The 18866-nt window shown below is 66.4% G+C and overlaps 1 protein-coding gene and 1 long non-coding RNA gene across 4 annotated transcripts in view; one reads left to right on the top strand and one right to left on the bottom strand.

The window, feature by feature from the left end:
* Window positions 1-238: 238 nt before the first annotated feature.
* The window catches only part of RXRA (retinoid X receptor alpha), a 93795-nt gene continuing 75167 nt past the window's right edge, over window positions 239-18866 (bottom strand). For all 3 annotated transcript variants that reach the window (XM_070799662.1, XM_070799664.1, XM_070799663.1), the window contains exons 5-10: window positions 13747-13916; window positions 10357-10486; window positions 8965-9097; window positions 6873-6964; window positions 5317-5422; window positions 239-3674 (exon numbers count right to left, since the gene is read on the bottom strand). In XM_070799662.1, coding sequence (XP_070655763.1) covers window positions 3527-3674; window positions 5317-5422; window positions 6873-6964; window positions 8965-9097; window positions 10357-10486; window positions 13747-13916 — 779 coding nt within the window. In that variant the 3' untranslated portion in view covers window positions 239-3526. The remainder of the gene's footprint in view (window positions 3675-5316; window positions 5423-6872; window positions 6965-8964; window positions 9098-10356; window positions 10487-13746; window positions 13917-18866) is intronic.
* LOC139185895 (uncharacterized) lies at window positions 6964-8085 on the top strand. Its single transcript, XR_011569520.1, has 2 exons — window positions 6964-7087; window positions 7211-8085. It is a non-coding gene; the product is annotated as an uncharacterized lncRNA (long non-coding RNA).

The following is an 18866-nucleotide window of genomic DNA, read 5'->3' as shown; positions in this document are numbered from 1 at the left end:
AGCCCTGAGATGCAGAGCAGACCCAGGAGGAGGACAGGCCCAGCAGCCCCAGCTCAGGGTCCTGCTGCCGGCACCTGGCCGCCACAGAGTCGGAGGGTAGCTGGGGTGCCTGCTGTGGCCCTCGGGGGGCGGGGTGAAGGCAGCAGGCCCGCCCCCTCCAGGGCAGCCGAAGCCCCCCGCGCGGTCGGCTTCCAGCCCCGGACAGGAAAGCCCCCCGAACAAAGGCAAGCTGAGGGGGTGTTTTTAAACGCTCATGTTTTGCTTGTTTCTCCTCTCACGTTTTGCTCCGAGTCTCTTCTCCACAATTCTGACACCATTGTTCGCCTGGCACCTGCGGCTGCGATGTTTTGAGAACAGTCCGTGTGGGGAAGTAATTTCACAGTCAGTCCCGGGAAGGCCAGCTGGCCACGGGGAGGGCGCAGAGCAAGGCGTGAGCGTTCCTCGGAAGGGGAGGAGAACCCTCGAGAGTTCCGGGCCCAGCTTCCCGCCTGCAGCAGTGTTGTCCGAGGCCCGCGCGCCCATCTGAAGTCCCGACGTCGACTCAGAGAGCCTCCACCTCTAGAAGCAGAAACACGACAAGCCCCCCTCCCCGCCACATCCTCCAAGTTATACATGAGGGATAAAATTACATTTGTACAAAAATAGATTTTTTTTCTACCTTTCCCGATGCTTTAAATGTCTCCTCTTTTTCTCCGTATGTCATCTCTGTGAGCTACACGTCCCGGCTAAGGCATTGCTAAGGACTGGCAACGGCTAAAGCTGTTTGCTCCAGGGCATCTTAAAATAGATGCGTCTCCTTGCCTCAAGGTATTCATTCGAACCCGGATTTCACCAAAGAAGGGGTCCTTACATACTTGCTTACAACAAGCAAATTTATAGGAAAATGGGGTCGCGGGGAGTCTTGATTAAAAATAAACAGAAAACGCTGGTAACTGGTCTGTGTGTCTGTGGATGGAGAGCAGGTCTGTGCACACGGGGTCTCTACAGCGCGGGTGTTGTCCACACACACCTGCGTGGGCAGGGACCAAATTCCACGGCGGGAGCAACATCAGCCCATCACGCTCTGGCTGGATGTTCCGGCTGGGCCCAACCAGGGCTTCCGCGGAGCAGGGAGTGCGGCGTGGTCTCCAGCACTTGCCCCGGGGGGTCTGCCAGCCCAAACCCTCCTGGGACGCCCAGGGCCGGGGGCCGTCCTCCCCCTGGGGGGATGAGGGCCAGCGGCTGACGCGGGTGCCCTCTGCACGGACGTCCCCGAGCAGGCCAGCTTCCAAGGAAACGCCCAGTGGGGGACAAGCCAGAGGCTGGCCTGGCCAACAACTTCCGAACCTGAGACACAGTCGTCTTCATTCCTCGGCCTCGGGAGCCCCGCCTGATGACCGAGGGGGAGGTGATGCTGGGCGGGGGGGGCGTGCCGGAAGCATCCAGTGAGTGGGGACGGCACAGGATGGCCAACGAGCTGACGTTAGTGCCATCTTTAGAAAATTAAAGACTGCCCCACCAAAATAAGAATTACCAAAAAAATCACCTTAATTGAACCAGATTGGTCTACTGAAGGTCTGGTTAAAGAAAACGTCTACCTACTGAATAACGTGCCATTTCCCCACCATCACCTTTTCAAACACAGCAAGGACGTTACGATGGCAGCGCCCGAGGAGAAGAAGGGGGGCTCGGCCCCAGGACGCCATGGGCCTGGTGATGCAGCAGGCCGGGGGAGGGGATGCCGGGGGCTTCTGGGTTGGGGTAGGGCAGCCGGGGGACCCCGAGGCCAGACCCCACAGGGCCCCCTCCTGGGCTCCAGAGTGGTCCAGGGCAGCGGGGCGGGCTGGGCGTGGACGGGGTGTGTCCAGCTGCAGAAGGCACTGGGTGTGGGGTGGGGGGCAGACCTACAAACCCACCACCAGGGGTACCCCAGGGGGAGGACCACCAGGGTGCCTGCTTCACTCTGCTGACACCACCACGCCCCCAAAGGCGGCCAAGACTTCCGGGGGCACTGGGCAGGCCCCGGCTCGCCCCACCTCTGCCGCAGAGGGCGGATGGGGCAGGTGCCGCGGCGGCTGGGGACGCATCTCCTGGGGGCGGGAATGGGGGGGGCCCCAGAGAAAGGAGATGTCTGTGGCATCCTCCACACGGTTGGCCCAGATGCCTCACGCTCAGCCTGGGCTGGACCCTGGAGGGCAAAGAATGGACACCCTCTTCCCCACAGAGGCCGGGAGGCCGGCCTGTCCTCACCCAGCCTCAGGGGCACCCCTGCACCCCCCCACGGGGAGACAGGCTTGGGGGAGCAGCCACAACGCTGACCCCCACTCCTGCTCCGGGGCCGCTGACGGGGGTAGCAGGACCCCACGCACCCAGTTCCGGCTCCCCCAGCCGACAAACGCTGGGTTTCGGGGCGTGAGACAGAAAAACGGACTGGAGGGAGCGCACGACGGTGCAGAGGCCTTCACCCTGAGAGACCCAGCCCAGGACGCTGGGCCTGCCGGGCCGGGCGGGACCCTGACCAGAGAGGGTGCGGACGGACACACGACGACAGCCCCATCCCAGGGTGCTGACACTCGGCCGCTCCCCACCTCAGGGGCCCATGAGACGCCTGCCACCCAAGGGGCCTCCCTGCCCAGAGTGCTGCAGGCCCCGGCCAGCTGTCCGCTCCCCGCAGCGGAGTGCCCACAGGTCCCGCCAGCTCTGGACCCCGCTGGTCTCCCTCAGTGTGCACGGCCGACCGAGGACCCTCTTCCCCTCCCGTCACCGTGGGCCTCCTGGGTGGGCAGCAGGCCTCCGGTCCACTAGAGATCAGGCGCGCCCTGCAGGAGTGGGGGCCAGCCTCAGCCCTCTGCACAGGCTGGAAGGTTTGGAGGCGGCCTGGACAGGACCACATGGGACAGGAGCTGAAACCAGGACAATGCAAAGACAGCACGCAGGTGGGGTGGGGTGCGCGGGTGTCCCTGCAGCCTTAAGTGACCCCCAAACCCAGGGCAGAGGTCGGCTCCCAATCTGACCGGCCTGGGGAGCAGGTTGAAAGCCATCTTTGGAAAAAGGGGCTGCTCACCCTTCACTCTAAGGGACCAGAGCCCCTCCCGTCCTCCCGGGAGGCGGGTCGGGGGGGTCTTTGGCAGCTCCCCCACCTGTCCCCTCCTCCCAGTCGCGGGTGAACCTGGGCGGGCAGGGCGCCAGCCAACACCGGAGGCAGAGGGATCCTTGCAAACAGAGGACCTCGCACGGGAGACTTCCAAACCCAGCGACCACAGAGCGTGACGGAGCCCAGCCGCCCTCTGAACGCTGCGGCTCCAGGGGCGGAGGCGTGTACCCCGTGAGCCCGCCCGGGTTCCCCCCTCCCGGGGCTCACACCGGCTCCTGCCGCTCCGGCGGCCGCCCCGGGATGCCCGCTGCCGGGTCCAGACGAGTCGTGTGGAAAACGAGGAGGGCGGCCTGCAGCACAGGCTCAGCAGCGGCGGGCCACGCCCCCAGGGCCAGGCGGGCCACGCCCCCAGGGCCCGCGGGCAGAGGGCGGGGCGGGCCGGGAACCGCGGGCCTAAGTCATCTGGTGCGGGGCCTCCAGCATCTCCATGAGGAAGGTGTCGATGGGCGTGTCCCCGATGAGCTTGAAGAAGAAGAGGTGCTCCAGGCACTTGAGGCCAATGGAGCGCAGAGCGGGCAGGCGCAGCAGCAGCTTGGCGAACCTGCGGATGAAGCCGCGTGAGCGCCCGCCGCGCTCCCCCACCCGGGCCCCGTGGCCTGACCGTCTCACCGCCCCAGCCCCCGAGGCTGCCACGGCAGGGGACCTGCCTGAGCCGGGGCCCTTGAACGGGGAGGGGTCTCTCAGGCAGAGGATGGACGCAGAGTGGGGCCAGGGCCCAGGGGCAGAAGACCCCCAAGAGGACACCCCCAGGGCAGAGATTCAGGATAAAGGGCCAGTGGCCGGGCAGGGGCGGGGTGATCAGGGCTTCGAGGGGGACGTTAAAAGGCGCGGCAGTCTTTCTCCAAGGGCAGCAGGAGTCGCAGCAGGATTTTACGCGGGAAGAAGGGCTCTGACGGCAGATCTGAGCACCAGCAAAGCCCCTGGCCGCCGGGCAACCCCCTCTCGGGATGAAGTTGCTCCTGAGCTGGGGGGCAAGTCTGAACTCCAAGAGGCCTCCAGGGGGGCTCACGCCAGCACCCACCTCGCCCGGAAAGAGCTGCAGCACAGCAGCCCGACCTCGAACAGGGCGGGTGCAGGGAGGGGGAGGGGCTCCTCGGGCTGCGCCTGCCCCACTGCAGAGTCTCTGGGAAGGACACTGGGCAGCGGAGGAGCAGGGGAGACTTTGGTGGGGGGGGGGGGGGGGCGCCTGGATCAGGGACGCCAGGCTCCTGCACTCTGTGCCAAGGACAGCTGCCGTGTGGGGACAGGGCCCAATGCCCCACCCGGACATTCACATCCACCCCTCCCCGGACCCCAGTCCCCACCCCGGGTGCTTCCAGGCCTTCTCCACACGACCCTCGGGGGACCCTGGGACCTCACTAATTATTAACAATGTCTTATTTCAGGGGGAAAGCCCCGGGCTTGGCTGCAGCACAACCCACATTTTAAAGGCAAAAACGCAGCTCAGAGGCTGGAGCGGGGCCAAAGAACGCGCTGTTTTCTGCTGAGCTGGCGAGATGGGCCAGGGCCAGGAGCCAGGAAAAACAGGCGGGCCTGCCACCCCTCCTCCGGGAAGTTTCACTTTAAACCAGATGAGGCTGGTCAGACACTTAACCGTGTGTGTGCCGGCTGGCGGGGCGGGCGAGGGCAGAGCCAGGCCTGGGGCCCTGGGGCCCCACCCGCTCCGGGCAGACAGAGGCCGGTCCAGGAAGAGAGGAGGCAGGAACCTGGACAGCTGGTCTGCAGGCACCTTCTCCCAGAAACCCACTGCGCGCCCGGCTCGGGGGACCCGGCAAGGAGGCAAGGCCAGCCCTCCCAGGCCCACAGTCAGCAGGGAGAGAGCCAGGCAGACTGCGCTCAGATCACAGCCATCTGTTCCACACACGTTTGTAAAGCACCTACTATGTGCTGGCTTTCGTCCCTGCCGGGGCGAGCACAGCAGAGCCCTGCCTCGAGTGGTTTCCTCTGGCCGGCAGAGGAAAGCACCGCCTTGGTTTACCCGCTCTAGAGCCACGCGTGCCTACTGTGTGCCAGCACAGGGCCCATCTGTCTGGTGGGGCTACAGGGAACGGTGAGTGCACGCCTGCTGGGGCGGAAGAGTGCCTGGGTCCCCCGCTGCCCTGGGTGGGGGAGGGCAGCTGCCCTCTAACCCACAGGAGTGTCTGAAGGGCTGGGGCGGGCCTGCCGCAGCCCCCAAGGCCCACCTTCCTGGCTGCTCGGGGTACTTGTGTTTGCAGTACGCCTCCAGGGACGCATAGACCTTCTCGCGAAGCGCCTCCACCTCGGCTGGGTTTGAGAGCCCCTTGGAGTCTGCAGGGGAGAAGGGGCCACAGGTCAGAGCCCGGCCCCGGGAAGCGGGGACCCAGAGCCCCGGCCTGGATGAGGCGGCCCCGTGCATGCACCCTGCCTGCTGCATGCTGGCCACTCGACCTTGGGCCCATTCCCTAACCTCTCGCCACCCCACTACCTCATCAGGAGGGTGGGACAGGCCTGCTTCCCCCACCCCTGGTTACCACAGCAACCGCGTCACCTCCAGAGGCCTCAGTGCACTGGGTCTCAGCCCCTCTGAGCCAATGTAGGCTCCAGACCTCCTCCTGTCTGAAACAGCCAAACCCACGCTGTGGGGGCTGAAGCCACCCTGAGCCCTGGGACCCTGGCAGCAGGAGCCTGGTCTGGAAGGGGCTCTGCCTGTGGACAGAGATGCCTGGGACCAGCGCCACCAAAACCCCAGGGCCCAGGGCTGAGGACTGAGGCGCACGGGTGCCCTGGGTCATCTGGGCAGCAGTCACAGGCCTCCCCGAGGCAGTGAGAGCTCCCAGTCGGGCAAAGCTAAGCCCCTCTCTGCTCCTTCGTCTCCAAAGTCACCCCGCAAACTGACACCCGCCAAGCCTCTCCCCACTGACCCCCAACAGCAGCCCCCTTTGGGCACTGGGATTCGGGTCCCCGCCCTGAGTGCGGCCCCAGACAGGCATGGTCCACCCTGATGGTTTAGGGGGCAGAGGCTGGAGCCCCCCTGCTGCCCATCTGAAGCCAGGGAAGCCCTGGGGACAGGCCTGCTCTTGGGTGGCCTCTGAGCCCTAGGCCAGGGGCCCCTACACCAGCCCTGCCCCGGCTGTCTGACATGCCAGCAGGGGCACCGTGCCCAGCGTGAATGCCACAGTGGCCTGGGGTCCTGGGCACCTCGGGAAATGCAGACTCCTCTGCAGCTGGGCCCCCGGTCCCCCTACACCTGGGCCTGTGCCAGCTCTGGCCACCTCCCTTCTGCCCCTGGCAATCCCAAGTCTGGGCCCCAGCAGGTAAAGCAGTGCTGGCAGCCAAGTCACGCTCGACTTCAAGGGGGACCCTGCTGGGCAGGGCTGTGTTGCCAGGGTCGTGGGCTCACGCACAGGCCTGGGGACAAATGCCCCTGGAAACGGGCTGTACCCACTAGGGGACCCCATCTTCACCCCAGCCTGACCCTCAGCACTGGAGCCGATGGAGGGTAAGGACTCATGAGCCCTGCCGCTGCCCCGCCCTCCCACCGCCAGCACTTCCCCAAGAAGCCCTCAGAGCCCACCCCTGCCCCAGTACCCCCCAGCACCCCCAGAGCAGCCGGGCTCCAAATCTCTGGCAGCAGAGCCCATCGCAAGGGAGACAGGCAGGCTCAGAGGAGGGGCAGGGGGCCGACACCGCCCTATCAGTGGGCTGTGGGGCTGCGGTGGGCGCCCCGCGGCCTTGGCCCCTGGCGGGGCGGACACCAGGCCTGGATGGCAGGCAGTACCAGGGTTGAAGAGGACGATGGCGCGCAGGCAGCCCAGCTCCGTCTTGTCCATCTGCATGTCCCGCATCTTGGACACCAGCTCCGTCAGCACCCTGTGTGCGTGGGGGGAGGGGGGCAGGCAAACATCAACATCCAAGCCAGACCGTGCCCTTCCCGGGGCCCCCCAGAAACACCCCCGAAGGACTCCGTGCAGGCCTGGAGGGCAGCTGAGAAGGGTAAGGCGATTCAGACCGGGTAGGACAGTCCCTGCGCCCAGCCAGTCCCCTCCGGCCCCGAGCGGGGAGGGGGGCTCCTCTCCTCCAGCTCCAGGAGCTCAGTGTTGTGGGATTTTATTCCAGGAACCCGGAGACTAGAGGGGCACCGCGTGACAGCAGGGTGAGCCAGGGTCCTGGACGTCAGGGACGAAGTCCACTGGCACACGTCCCCGCTTGGCTGCAGAGCAGGCCAAGGCCCGGACGCGCATCCCTGCTACTCCCTACATCTGCGGAAAGGCACCTCCCCAGCTCCTGGCTTCCCTGCTCCTGGCTCGCTGCCAGAGGGGGCTCCGTGCCACTTCCCATCACCAGGCACCTTCTGAGCACCTGGGCCCCCGGAGCTGTCAGCTGGGCACAAGGCCGGGGAGGGACGGGCTTGCTAAAGAAGCCATCTGTGAGCAATACGATCCTCTGGAGAAGGAAATGGCAACCCACTCCAGTATTCCTGCCTGGAGAACCCCACAGACAGGGGAGCCTGGCAGGCTACAGTCCATGGGGTTGCACAGAGTCGGACACAGCTGAGCAGCTAAGCATGTAAGCAATAAACCCAGCACCCCACAGCCCCCTCTCCGAGTTTACTGAACAAAGACACGCCCTACACTGTCTGCATCAGGGCCTGCCCAGGGCGCCTGGTGCAGGCGGGTGGGGTGGAGCAGTCAGGAGCCGCCCCCGTTCTTCCTGCGCCGTCCCACGTGGCAGCACGCTCCCGCATTTATCCCCAGGGGGCTACAGTAGGGGTCTCTGCTGCTCCCCCCCCCGCCCACTGTAAGGCTCTTGTACTCAGGGACTCAGGCTTCCCCAGTGGCTCAGTTGGAAAAGAATCCACCTGCAACGTGGGAGACCTGGGTTCGATCCCTGGGCTGGGAAGATTCCTGGAGAAGAGAAAGGCTCCCCACTCCAGTATTCTGGCCTGGAGAATTCAATAGACCATATACAGTCCATGGAGTCACAGAGTCAGACACGACTGAGCGACTCTCTTCACTCAGGGGCTCACCTGGGACCCCGCCCATTGCCTCCCCTCCCTGGGGTCCACTCACCCTGTGCTGAAGCTCCCCCTGCCCAAGGAACCCCCCCCCCGACGGCCCTCCCCAGCCCCTTCAGCTCTGGCTGGCTGACCTGACACCCCGGTCCCCAGAAGGCCCAGGTGCTCTGACCTGGGCTCATAGGCAAAGCCAGCCAGGGATGGGAAGAGGCATCCCAGTGACCCTGCAGGTGGAGACGGGATGAGTCGAGATTTGGGAGCCTGAGAAGAGTCGCCTGACCACCGCCTAGCACCGGCCGCCTGGGTGTGTGCTGAGAGAGGCGGGAGCAGAGAGCAGTGTCCCTGCCGGGGACAGGCCCAGAGTGGTGCTGGGACGTGGCCATGTGCCCGGGGCCAGGCCACACGCAGGTTCATGGAACCACAACACGTCAGAGGAGTCCTCGCCGGCTCCCACAGAACAGTACCACCGACTACTTCTGCTTTAAAGATGGGGCCGCTTTCCTTCACACGCGCGGATGTGGAGGGAAAGACACCACAGTGGGAGCTGGGGTACACGGGCGGCCCCGGGGATTTTAACCTTAGGGAAGGTGCTTAGTTGTGTCCGACTCTTAGCGACCCCATGGACTGTAGCCCACCAGGCTCCTCCGTCCATGGGATTCTCCAGCCAAGAATACTGCAGTGGGTTGCCATTCCCTTCTCCAGGGGATCTTACCGACCCAGGGATCGAACCCGGGTCTCCCGTGCTGCGGGCATACACTTTACCCTCTGAGCCACCTGGGACTTAGTCCTGGGGCCCTTCTGCTGTCTCCACAAGCGTAACCTCCGTGCACAGCACAAGGCCACGCGGGGCCCCCACCTGTCGAAAATGGCGCCCACGCCTGCGCTGTGGGCGCTGTTGCGATGTACGTGCAGCCCGGTGGCCAGGAGGATGCCGTCCTTCACGGCGATGGAGCGGTGCGAGAAGGAGGCGATGAGCAGCTCGTTCCAGCCTGCGGGGGCGGGGCACAGGGTCACCGTGGTCTCCAGGCCCCGCCCGCCTCCTCGCCCCTAGGACCACCCCCACACTGAGCAGGAGCAGGGACTCGTCCACCTGCAGGGCTCCGGGGCCCTGCCCCACCCCACCCCGCCCCGCCCCGGCCCCCACCGGGCCCCCCGGAGGCAGCTCGCACCCTCTCGAGGGAGGGCCTCCATGGAACCCCGAGCCCATGACCCTGCCACAGAAGGGCGGTTCCCGAGCACTGACCCTAAAGTCCCGCACAGAGCAGCTCCTGCAGCTGCTTCACCCGGGCCCTCCATACTCAGATGCCCGGGAAGTCCCTCTCTGTACGCCGCTGCTGCCGAAGAGTGTGAGGGAGCCCCCAGACCCTCTTGGGCAGCCCCCAACGCAGACTCCCAGAGCTGACGTTTTGGGGGTGCCACAAAACAGTAAATGATGGAACCCAGGAGTGTTGGAGCCAAAGGGGGACTGCCACTCTCTCTCTGAGAGTCCCTGGCACACGCGGCGTGGGCGCAGGGCTGGGGGAGGGCAGAGACAAGACCCCGTGCGCATGCGCTCCTGCAAACCGGCCGCGCGAGCCATCTCCGGAGCATCGCTAGCGACCGTCTCAGACCCCAGCCCGGAGCCCACGGAGCACTCGGCAGTGGTGGCTGTGACCGTCACCGGTGCCCCAAAGGCTCCGGGCTGGTGGCTGTGACCGTGTCACAACGGTGATCCTGTTCAATCATGACTCAACCCCACGAAGCTAGTATTGGCCTCACTTAACACAGAGGAAAACTGAGAGCCCGGGAGACAAAGGGGCTGCCCGCTCAGCATGAGGACCCAGGGCCCCGCCCCACCCCGCAGGTCGGCATCTTTTCCTGTCGGCTCTGGGGTTGGAGTTTGTGCCCCAGTCAGAGTGAAAGCTCTTCCAGGGACCGTCTCCCCCACCCCTGGGCCATCGTGGACCGACACCCGCCGGCCAGACACCAGGGCTCAGGAGGCTGAGGAGGAGACCTCATCAAGGGGCAGAACCGGGCCCCCAGCAAGACTGCCCTCCTCTGAGGCCCCGTCCCCAGCCGCCCCCCGGCCCTTCCCCAGCAGAGCCCCCCACCCCCCTCCCTATGCCCCGTGCCCCGTGCCTCTAGGACCCCACTGAGCATGAGCAGGGCCCCGCCCCTCGCCCCGCCCCCTCACAAGGCCCGCCCCCTCAGGCCCCGCCCACCGCCCCTGCCCACCCCTCGCCCCGCCCCCACCCGGCCCGCCGCTCACCTGCTCGCAGCAGGATGACCTGGTCGTCCAGGGGCAGCTCGGAGAAGTGCGGGATCCGCTTGGCCCACTCCACCAGTGTGAAGAGCTGCTTGTCAGCCGCTTGGCAGATGTTGGTGACGGGGTCGTTGGGCTGGGGAGGGGCACCGTGGTGAGCACCGTGCATTGAACAGAGCCCCTGATCAGGCCCCCACACGCCCGACGCAGCAGCGGGGGCTGACCGACGCCCCCACGACCCCCACGACCTCAGCCCCCGAACCCCAGCACAAAGGAATCGGCGAGCACGGCTGAGTGAAGGGTTCTGATGGGAGGTGACCCTGGAAGGTGTGGGTGGGCCCGGGGTCATCACAGAGCGCCTGCTGGGGGGGAGGACACGAGGGCCGAGGCCAAGGTCAAGGAGGGAAGAGCTGCCGGCAGACTTGGAAGAAGGGCCGGAGCCGGGGCCCGGGGCGCCTCCAGAGCGGAGGCCGGGCGCGGCCCCCACCCGCACGCCTGCGAGGGCCAGCCCTGCCGGCGCCCTGACTTGGCCCAGGGGCGCAGGTCTCAGGCTTCGCCTCGAGGGGCGTGAGGCAGTGAGATCTGTGCTGCTTTAGGCCCTCAGTTTGCTGTCACTTGTCCAGCAGCCACAGAAAGGTCACCGTGCCATGACCCATTCGGTCTCCACCGCGGCCCTTGGGCCGATGCCAGGTGACCTCGTGTTGCGGACCAGGCATGGGGAGGGCATGGGCAGTGCCAGCCCCTCTGGTGGTGGTGCTTCCTCCCAAATTTGGACGTGGCAACACACAAGGGTGCACCCGAAGCCCTTCCGGAAAGTTCTGGTCAGAAGGGGCGTGCGTACGTGCTCAGTCATGTAGTCGTGTCTGACTCTTGAGACCCCATGGGCTGTAGCCCACCAGGCTCTTCTGTCCGTGGGATTCTCCAGGCAAGAACACTGGAGTGGGTTGCCATTTCCTCCTCCAGGGCATCTTTCTGACCCAGGGATCGAACCCGTGTCTTCTGCAGTGCAGGCGGATTCATTACCACTAAGCCACCTGGGAAGCCCCTAGCCAGAAGGGGACGCCCAGTCATCCTCACAAACGGGGGAACCCGGGCAGCCTCAGTGGCTGCAGGCTCCAGCCCACGGGGCTCCGACGGAGAACTCGCCAGGCCCTGGGGGGTGGGGCCCAGGCAGCGGAAGCGTAAGCGCTTCATTCCAGGAACCACCTGGGCCAGGCATCCCCCCCACCCCCGACGGCGTGGGGAGCCTGGAGGAGCTTCCCTGATAGAAACCATGTGCCCTCCCGTGGCGCGCAGTCTAAACAATCCGGCCGTGAAGGGCCTGCTGAGGGCTCTCTTGGGAGGTCTGTGACAGAGGGGCATGGGGGCCGGCGTGCAGAAGGAGTACCTGGGGCCGTGGGAGAAGCGGCTTCCAGGCCATACGGCCAGTCAGGGGAAGTGGGTGGAAGGTGCCAGTGCCCAGATGCCCCCAGAGTCACCGTCACACCGAGGCCCCAGGGGGCCAGCCCCACAGCATTCCCGCCTCCACCCAGGAGCAGTGACCAGAAGCCCAGCACTCGGGGCGCCCAGACGCCACGTGCCCAAGCCCAGCACACCCTCTGGGCATTGCACACCCATCCCGGCCGCCAGATGACCACAGCCACGAGCAGAGCTAGCCTGCACCGGGAACCCGGCTCACCCGAGCGACACATCCAGCACCTAGTGAGCCAGAGCCTGGGGCCAGGCTCCAGTCCTCAGGGACCTTGCTCCGAGCCCTTCCAGCCTACGGCTGGGAGGCCAAGCTTGACGGCGGGGGGTCCGGGGAGATGCACTGAGCGGGGCAGAAGGCGTGGGGAAGACCAACGAGTCCTGGGCTGAAGCCCCAGAGGTCGGGCCTTCTCTAGTCACTAGCGGGAGCCCCCCCTGAGCCCCCAAGGGGCCCAGAGCAGGCCCAGTGGAGTAGGCCAGGGCCTCGGAGGCAGGTGCCGGGTCATACCTAATAAGCTGGGGGCAAAGGTTACCTGCACCAGAGGCGCGGGGCTGGCCTGGAGGGAGTGGGTTCCCCTGGGGGAGGAGCTTGAACTCTACCAGGCTCCATCCTCTGAGCCTCATTCCCACAAAAAGACAAAACAGGCCTCATTCAACAGCAGTTTCCTGAGCTCTGGCCCCTTGCCGGAGAGGGCAGAGCCTTCCCTGTCCTAGCAGGGGACCGCGGGGCCCCCAGGCTGGGACCTGAGGCTCCCCCGGGGCCGACAGGTGTCCCTGGTCTGGGGGAAGGGGCTGAACGAGCCAGCCCCAGAGGGGGACCCAGGCCAATCCACCAGGAGCGGCCACAGGAGGGCAGAGCCCCCACCAGCCAGCCCACCGGCCTGTCCCCTAAATCGCCCGCCTGTTCTGCATTCCCGGAGCGCGCAGAGGGCAGACTCATTTCTTCCCAGATGGTGTCCTCACTGGACAAGAGTAAAACCTGGCAGACGGGTGTAGACCCCTGACTTTTCCTTCAGGGTTTCTGCTCAATCGTGAGGCCCTTGCGGCCACCCTGGCTCCCCACTGGGACTAGAGAAGCCATCGGGTGGGGTCGGGCCACAGACCAGAGGGACTGTCGAGGGTCAAACCGGCGGCGGGTGGGGTGGTCACTGCACACAAGAGGCAACACGGCGGGGCAGCCAGCGTAGGGGTCTGAGAGGGGCTGCAGCCTGGGGCGCTCTGTCGCAGGGGGACAAGGAAGCAGGGTGTCCTGAGACTGCAGGCAGGATGCGACCCCCACGCTCTGAGACTGGGGGGCCGTGAACAAGCACCTACGGGACGGCAGGGTCCTGTCCCTGACCGCAGCCGGGCACGGGGGACCGTCCGACGGCCAGGATGGAGAACGAACCACCACACTCGCCGCGCCGTGACCCCCAAGCGTCAAGGGCGCCGAGCCCCCATGAAGGGGGAACAAGGCAGTCGAGAGGGAAAGGGCTCCCCAAGGAAGGCACACTTGGCAAGGCTGAAGCCGGAGGAGGAACGGTGGAGACCACACGAGCAAGGGCCCTGGGGCGGGAGTGGGCGGGGCGTCCGGGCCACGTGAGGCAGGGACAGAACGGAGGAGAGAAGCCAGGGGGACCCCAGGGCCGCCCTGAACCCACACGGGAGACACAGATCATGCTGACACCCAGTGCTGCCCACAGGCCTGGCTGCACGATGGGCCAGAGGTAACAGGAAGCTGGAAGGGAGCTGTAAAGTCCTGGGCTTTGAGCCCAACAATAGAAAACTCGCCCACCTGACTGGCAGCAGAGCCTCACGGAGGGGCAGGGGCACGGGGGGTGACAGGGTCCCCCTCCAGGCGGGGGTGTGATGACAGGGCCCCCTCCCAGGCATGCTCCCAGGGCCTCCGTCCCCAGAGCAGAGCAGATGGACGTGGGCGGGGGCTCTCACCGAGCTGGGGTTCAGCCCTACGTTCGCCTCCACGTAGGTCTCGGTCTTGGGCTCGACGGCCAGCTCGGCCTCCAGGATCTTCTCCACTGGCATGTCCTCGTTGGCGCTGCTGCTGGACTCCACCTCGCTCTCGCCCCGGTCCTTGCCCCGCTGCCGCTCCTCCTGCACGGCTGAGGCGGGGTAGGGGGTCACTGGTCAGCCCGCAGTTCCCGCGGCAGCCTCTGCCCCCGGGGCCCAAGCAGCACGTCCGCCAGCCAGCCAGGGCCAGGGAGAGTGAGGCTGCTCGGGGCCGGCCAGACCGCAGCCCCGTCTCTGCCCCAAGCCCGGCCTCCCGCTCCCGGGGGGACTGTGCACTCTGAGAACAGAGCGCGCCGCCTCTCGCTAATTCATTCAACCACGGTTCACACCAGGACCACCCAGGGCCAAGGCAGACAGGGCCCCGCTCTCAGGAAGCCAACAGCTCAGCAGGGATCCCGAAGTGGAGTGAGAAGGGCTTTCATGGGCTATGGACGCAGGCACAGCCAGGATGGCTTCCCAGAAGAAGCGGCAACGCAGTTGAAGAGACAGAAAGGCAGGGACGGCAGCTCAGGCAGGGGCGGGGCATGCGCCGAGGCAGAGGGGGTGTCCAGCATGAGGCTGGAGGACTGGGCAGACAGGGGCAGCCTAGTCTCTGGGAACCAGGAAGAGAGGGAAGGGTTTATTTCAACACGCACCAAGGAGACCCACGCGGAGGAAGGCCGAGGGGACCAGGCACCCCACGCTGGGCGTTCACAGACCCTCGATCTCAGAGCCCACGTAGCTCAGGCTGCCCTCTCCTAAGAGGCGCTGAGACCTCCCTGAGGTCACCCCGCAGGCCAGTGGGACACTGAGCCACAGCCCAGCTGTGGACCCCACCCAGAGCCCTGCAAAGCCCCAAGGGGCTCCTGCCGTGTCCTGGGCTGACCCCACCACCCCACCTCTACTGGGGACAGCAAGGACCCCGGGCCAGAGCAGCAGGGGGAGTCCACAGCGGGCAGAAGCCTAGTCCAAGGCCCGAGGGGCTGCCGCAGAGCCCAGCACCCTCGCAGCGGAGCCCCAGGCGTATTGGGCAGAGCCCCACGGACGGCCAGACACCCCTGAGAGACAGCAGCGGCACCAGGATGGGGCGGCACCCCCGCCCGCCAAGCCCCCAGGCCCACCCTCCCGTGGTCCTGCCCTGCTGAGCCAGAGCAGGTCCAGGCATCCCCTCGACACCCCAGGTGCCCTCAGTGCCCACCTCAGACAGAGCTTAGCAGGGCCCCTGGGGACCCCAGCACAGAGGGGAGCTTGTGCAAGCCCACTCCCGGGGGCCGTGGTGCACACACGGCCGCCGTGCTGTGCGGAAGGGCCCGCTTGCAGCCCCTCAACCCAGGGGCCAGGGGAGCCTCCGTTCTCCGAGCCTGGGGGCGTGAGGGCTCCGCTCTGGGGCTCCCTGGGGTCCCCGGGCTCCACACAGCTCCATAACAGCCCACGTCAACCCCTCTCCACCACGCCGGCCCCACCAACGACCGTTCTGAGACACCGGGACCCAGCGGTGCCCTTGTCTGGGCCATGGGGCGTCCTGAGGGCCAGCCCGACCTCCTTCCTGCCTCCATAGACGGCTGCTCACAGCTGCCCCCCGCCAGGGGCTTCGCTCTCCGAGCCCAAATGTTGACTCAAGTGAGGGACTTTCCGTTGGTGCAGCCGGACTCCAGACAGGCCGGCCGACGCTGCGGACCGCACCAGCTGGGCCACGGAGCCAGGCAGAAGGCTTCGGGCCAGAGCTTTTGCAAGCCTGGCGCTTCTGCAAAGTCTGACAGCTGGTGGGGCTGGGTGGGAAGCTCAAGCTGGCTGGCCTGGTCCCCGCTACCCCCACCCACAGCGGATGCTGGGCTGAGCCGGGCACCTCCTCAGGTCACCATCTGTGCAGGAGACTGGGTCACAGGCCAGAAGGGTGGACCCAGAGTGAGGCAGCCACACGGGCCCATCTGGACCACAGCCAAGTGACGGGAACGCAGAACCCTGGCGAGCAGTGTCCCTGAGACCCTGAGAGTGGGGTCCCTGGGGTCTGTGCTCTAGACAGAGCTGAGAGGCCCGTTTTACCAAGTGGGGAAACTGAGGCCCAGAGCACCCCTCATGGCTGAGCCCTCAGGAGAGCAGGCAGCTCAGGAGTCAGACCTGCTCTGCCCCGGGTGAGCCCCAAGCCTCTCTAGGCCCCAGCACCGCCCCCCACCTGCAGTGAGACTGACGACACCCGCCTCCGGGGGTCCACAGGCACTGTCCTCCATCTGCTCGTGACTCCCACCCCCACGGCCCCCACGCCATGGCCCAGTTACAGGGATGCCCGCACTCAAGACGGCCCTGGGCGCAGGGGTGCCGACCGGGGGGCCTTGGGTGTGGGGCGGGGGGGCAGAATTAAGTAGCAAAGCTCTGTGAGCACCCTCACTATAAATATTACGGTTTTACTTATAGACAGTGGTGGGAGCGGGGTGGCTAGGATTCTTGCTGGACCAGGTCAGCCGTCGTTTGCACGTGGTCGTATGTGACTGACATCTAGCTGGTGGGAGGCCTCAGGCAGGAGGGGCGGCCAAGACAGGGCCTTGTCCTCCTCCCAGCCCAGGGTGGGGGCGGGGGGCTGCACGGCGGAGGGTGGGGGGACGTTGCCATGAGAGCAGAGCTGGCAGGCCCGCTGCTGGGATCCCCAGGAAAACCCCGGGGCCAGCGCTCCCCAGCAGTCAAGCCAGCGCCTGGAGGGGCACTAAACACCCCAACACGGCCAGGGTCCCCGCAGTCAGCGACTCCGGCCTGGGACCCCTCTCTGGCACGGTGCTTGCTGCCGGCCCCCTGGGGAGCTGAGAGGTGGGAGGGGGCGTCCGGGTAGGGGAACTCAGGCCTGCTGCCTCCTTTGCTTTGGGCACTTCCCCTGCCCTTGCAGGACCCGAGGGGCAGGAAGGACGGGATTTCACCAGCGGCCCTGGCCCGGCTGCCCCTTCTCAAGGGCAGAGGGGGCATCCCTGCCAGAGGCCACAGGGCAAGTTAGGTGCCTCCAGCTCAGAGGACCCGGCCCTCCGTCCCCTCAGTCTGCACACGAGAACGGTTATGTGCATACAATCACACATGCACACAGGCTCACACCCACACATGCACACCAGCACTCACACAGACTCACACGCACACATACACACATGCACACACACACACATGTGCACACAGGCTCACACACAGACGCGCACACACATGCACACAGGCCTACACCCACGCACCCACACCAGCACTCACAGACTCACATGCACACTCGCAGACACACCCACACGTGCACACAGGCTCACATGCACACCAGCACACATGTGCACACACAGATGCACACACTCACACCCACACATGCACACCAGCATTCACACAGACTCACGTACACTCACACACAGACGCACAGGCACACACAGACGCACACACACACGCACCCATCTTGTGGCCACCAGTCGCTCGCCCGCCCCCCATGCCCCCCACCACATCCCTCCCTTGGGGGAGCCTGCCAACACCCCCATGCACAGGTGAGGACACTGAGGCTGGGAGAAGCGAGGCCACGCGCCCCGGGGACAGGGGGGTGGGGGCCCGCCTGCACACGCACGTGTGCACACACACACCAGGACCGTGTCCACACCCGTCGCTTGGAGCCAGCAGACGGACACAGGCAGGAAGCGGGGAGAGGCCTTCCCGAGGGAGGGGCGAGCAGGGGGGCGGGACAGCGGGGCGGCCCCTGCAGCCTGGCGCTCTCACCCCAGACGGGGGCCACGTCGCCCTCTCAGGCCACGAAGCCCCGCGCACTGGCCTGTGCCCTCTTCAGACGGGAGCGCCCATAGGCCCCCGAGGGCGGCCGCACGCCCAGCGGACCCGGCCCAGCCGGGGAGGCCTAGCCCGCGGGCACTTCCCACCCAGGGCCCCGGCCCCGCGGGCCCGACACGCAGCCGTCACCTCCCACGTCACTTGCTAGCCAGCCCTCCCTGCGGTCAGCCAGTCAGGTGCCAGCCTCGAGCCTGCGTCCCCACTGCACCAGAAGCAACCAGAAGCCTCTCACATGGGTCGTGTCGTGTGGGGCCGGCTGGCATGGCTGCCCACCACGGGGCAGCACCTAGGAGGGCTCGGGCTGGCCCTGGGGGCCTACAGCCTACACGCTCCTGGACAAGGCTATGGTGGCACACTGGGCCCCCATCGCAGGGCACTGCACTGCCCCAAGTCATGCTGCCAAAGCCCTGCCCCCGCTGGGGAGCCCTCCTGGCAGGGCTCACACCCCAGGGTGGGGGCAGAGAGGAAGGAGCCTGGCGTGCACCTTGCTGACCCACAGAGCCCTCTGCAGGGCCGGCACCGTGGCCACGCGGGGTCTACCACTCACCCCTCTGGAGGGCAAGGCGGTGGGGCTGCCCCTGCAGCCGCAGGGGGCCAGACAGCGCTGCACCGGCGGGCAGACGGAGCCGCCTCCCACCGCCCCGCGGCTCTCGGGCCAGCAAAGAGTTTAACGTTGTGCTGGGAGCACGAGGGGGCCATGTAGGAAGGTTTTTACTGCCTGCTCGTGACTTATAAATCCAGCAGGAAGCAAGGGGAGGTGGGTCCTGATGGAATCAGGTATTTATCTAACGGCCCATAAATCAGGCCTCAAGGGCCGCGGTGCCTCAGGACGGCGCCTAACGCTCCAGACTCATGCATCAGATGGAGAGCGCGGGCATACGGCCCTGCAGGCTCGGCCCCCAAGGCCTCTTCCCTGCCCCGAGCCCCGCTCCCTGGCCACCAGGCCCGCTCCCTACCCCCGAGGCCTCCTCCCTCCCTGGGGGGGGGGGGGGTGTGTGGACAGTCATGGCACCATGGGTGGGTGAGTGTATGTGACCAGCAGGGACCCCAAAGAGGCTCCGGGCACAGCAGGCGCCCCTAACAGCCACTAGTGGGCAAGCACAGGGGGGTCAGAGCCGCTGACCCCCCAGACCCGAGACTGCAGCTCCACTGGGACAGGAGACGCTGTCTCCACTCTCCCCAGACCTTGGGGCGACAGTTCACTGGGGTGTCCCCCAGGCCCACAAGTGGACAGCTTGAGAGGGCCTTAGGAGAGGGTCAGTGTTTACTGGACTGGACAG

Source organism: Bos indicus, chromosome 11 (assembly GCF_029378745.1).
Source record: "Bos indicus isolate NIAB-ARS_2022 breed Sahiwal x Tharparkar chromosome 11, NIAB-ARS_B.indTharparkar_mat_pri_1.0, whole genome shotgun sequence".
Classification (NCBI taxonomy): domain Eukaryota; kingdom Metazoa; phylum Chordata; class Mammalia; order Artiodactyla; family Bovidae; genus Bos; species Bos indicus.
This window is presented reverse-complemented; position numbering and strand designations above follow the sequence as displayed.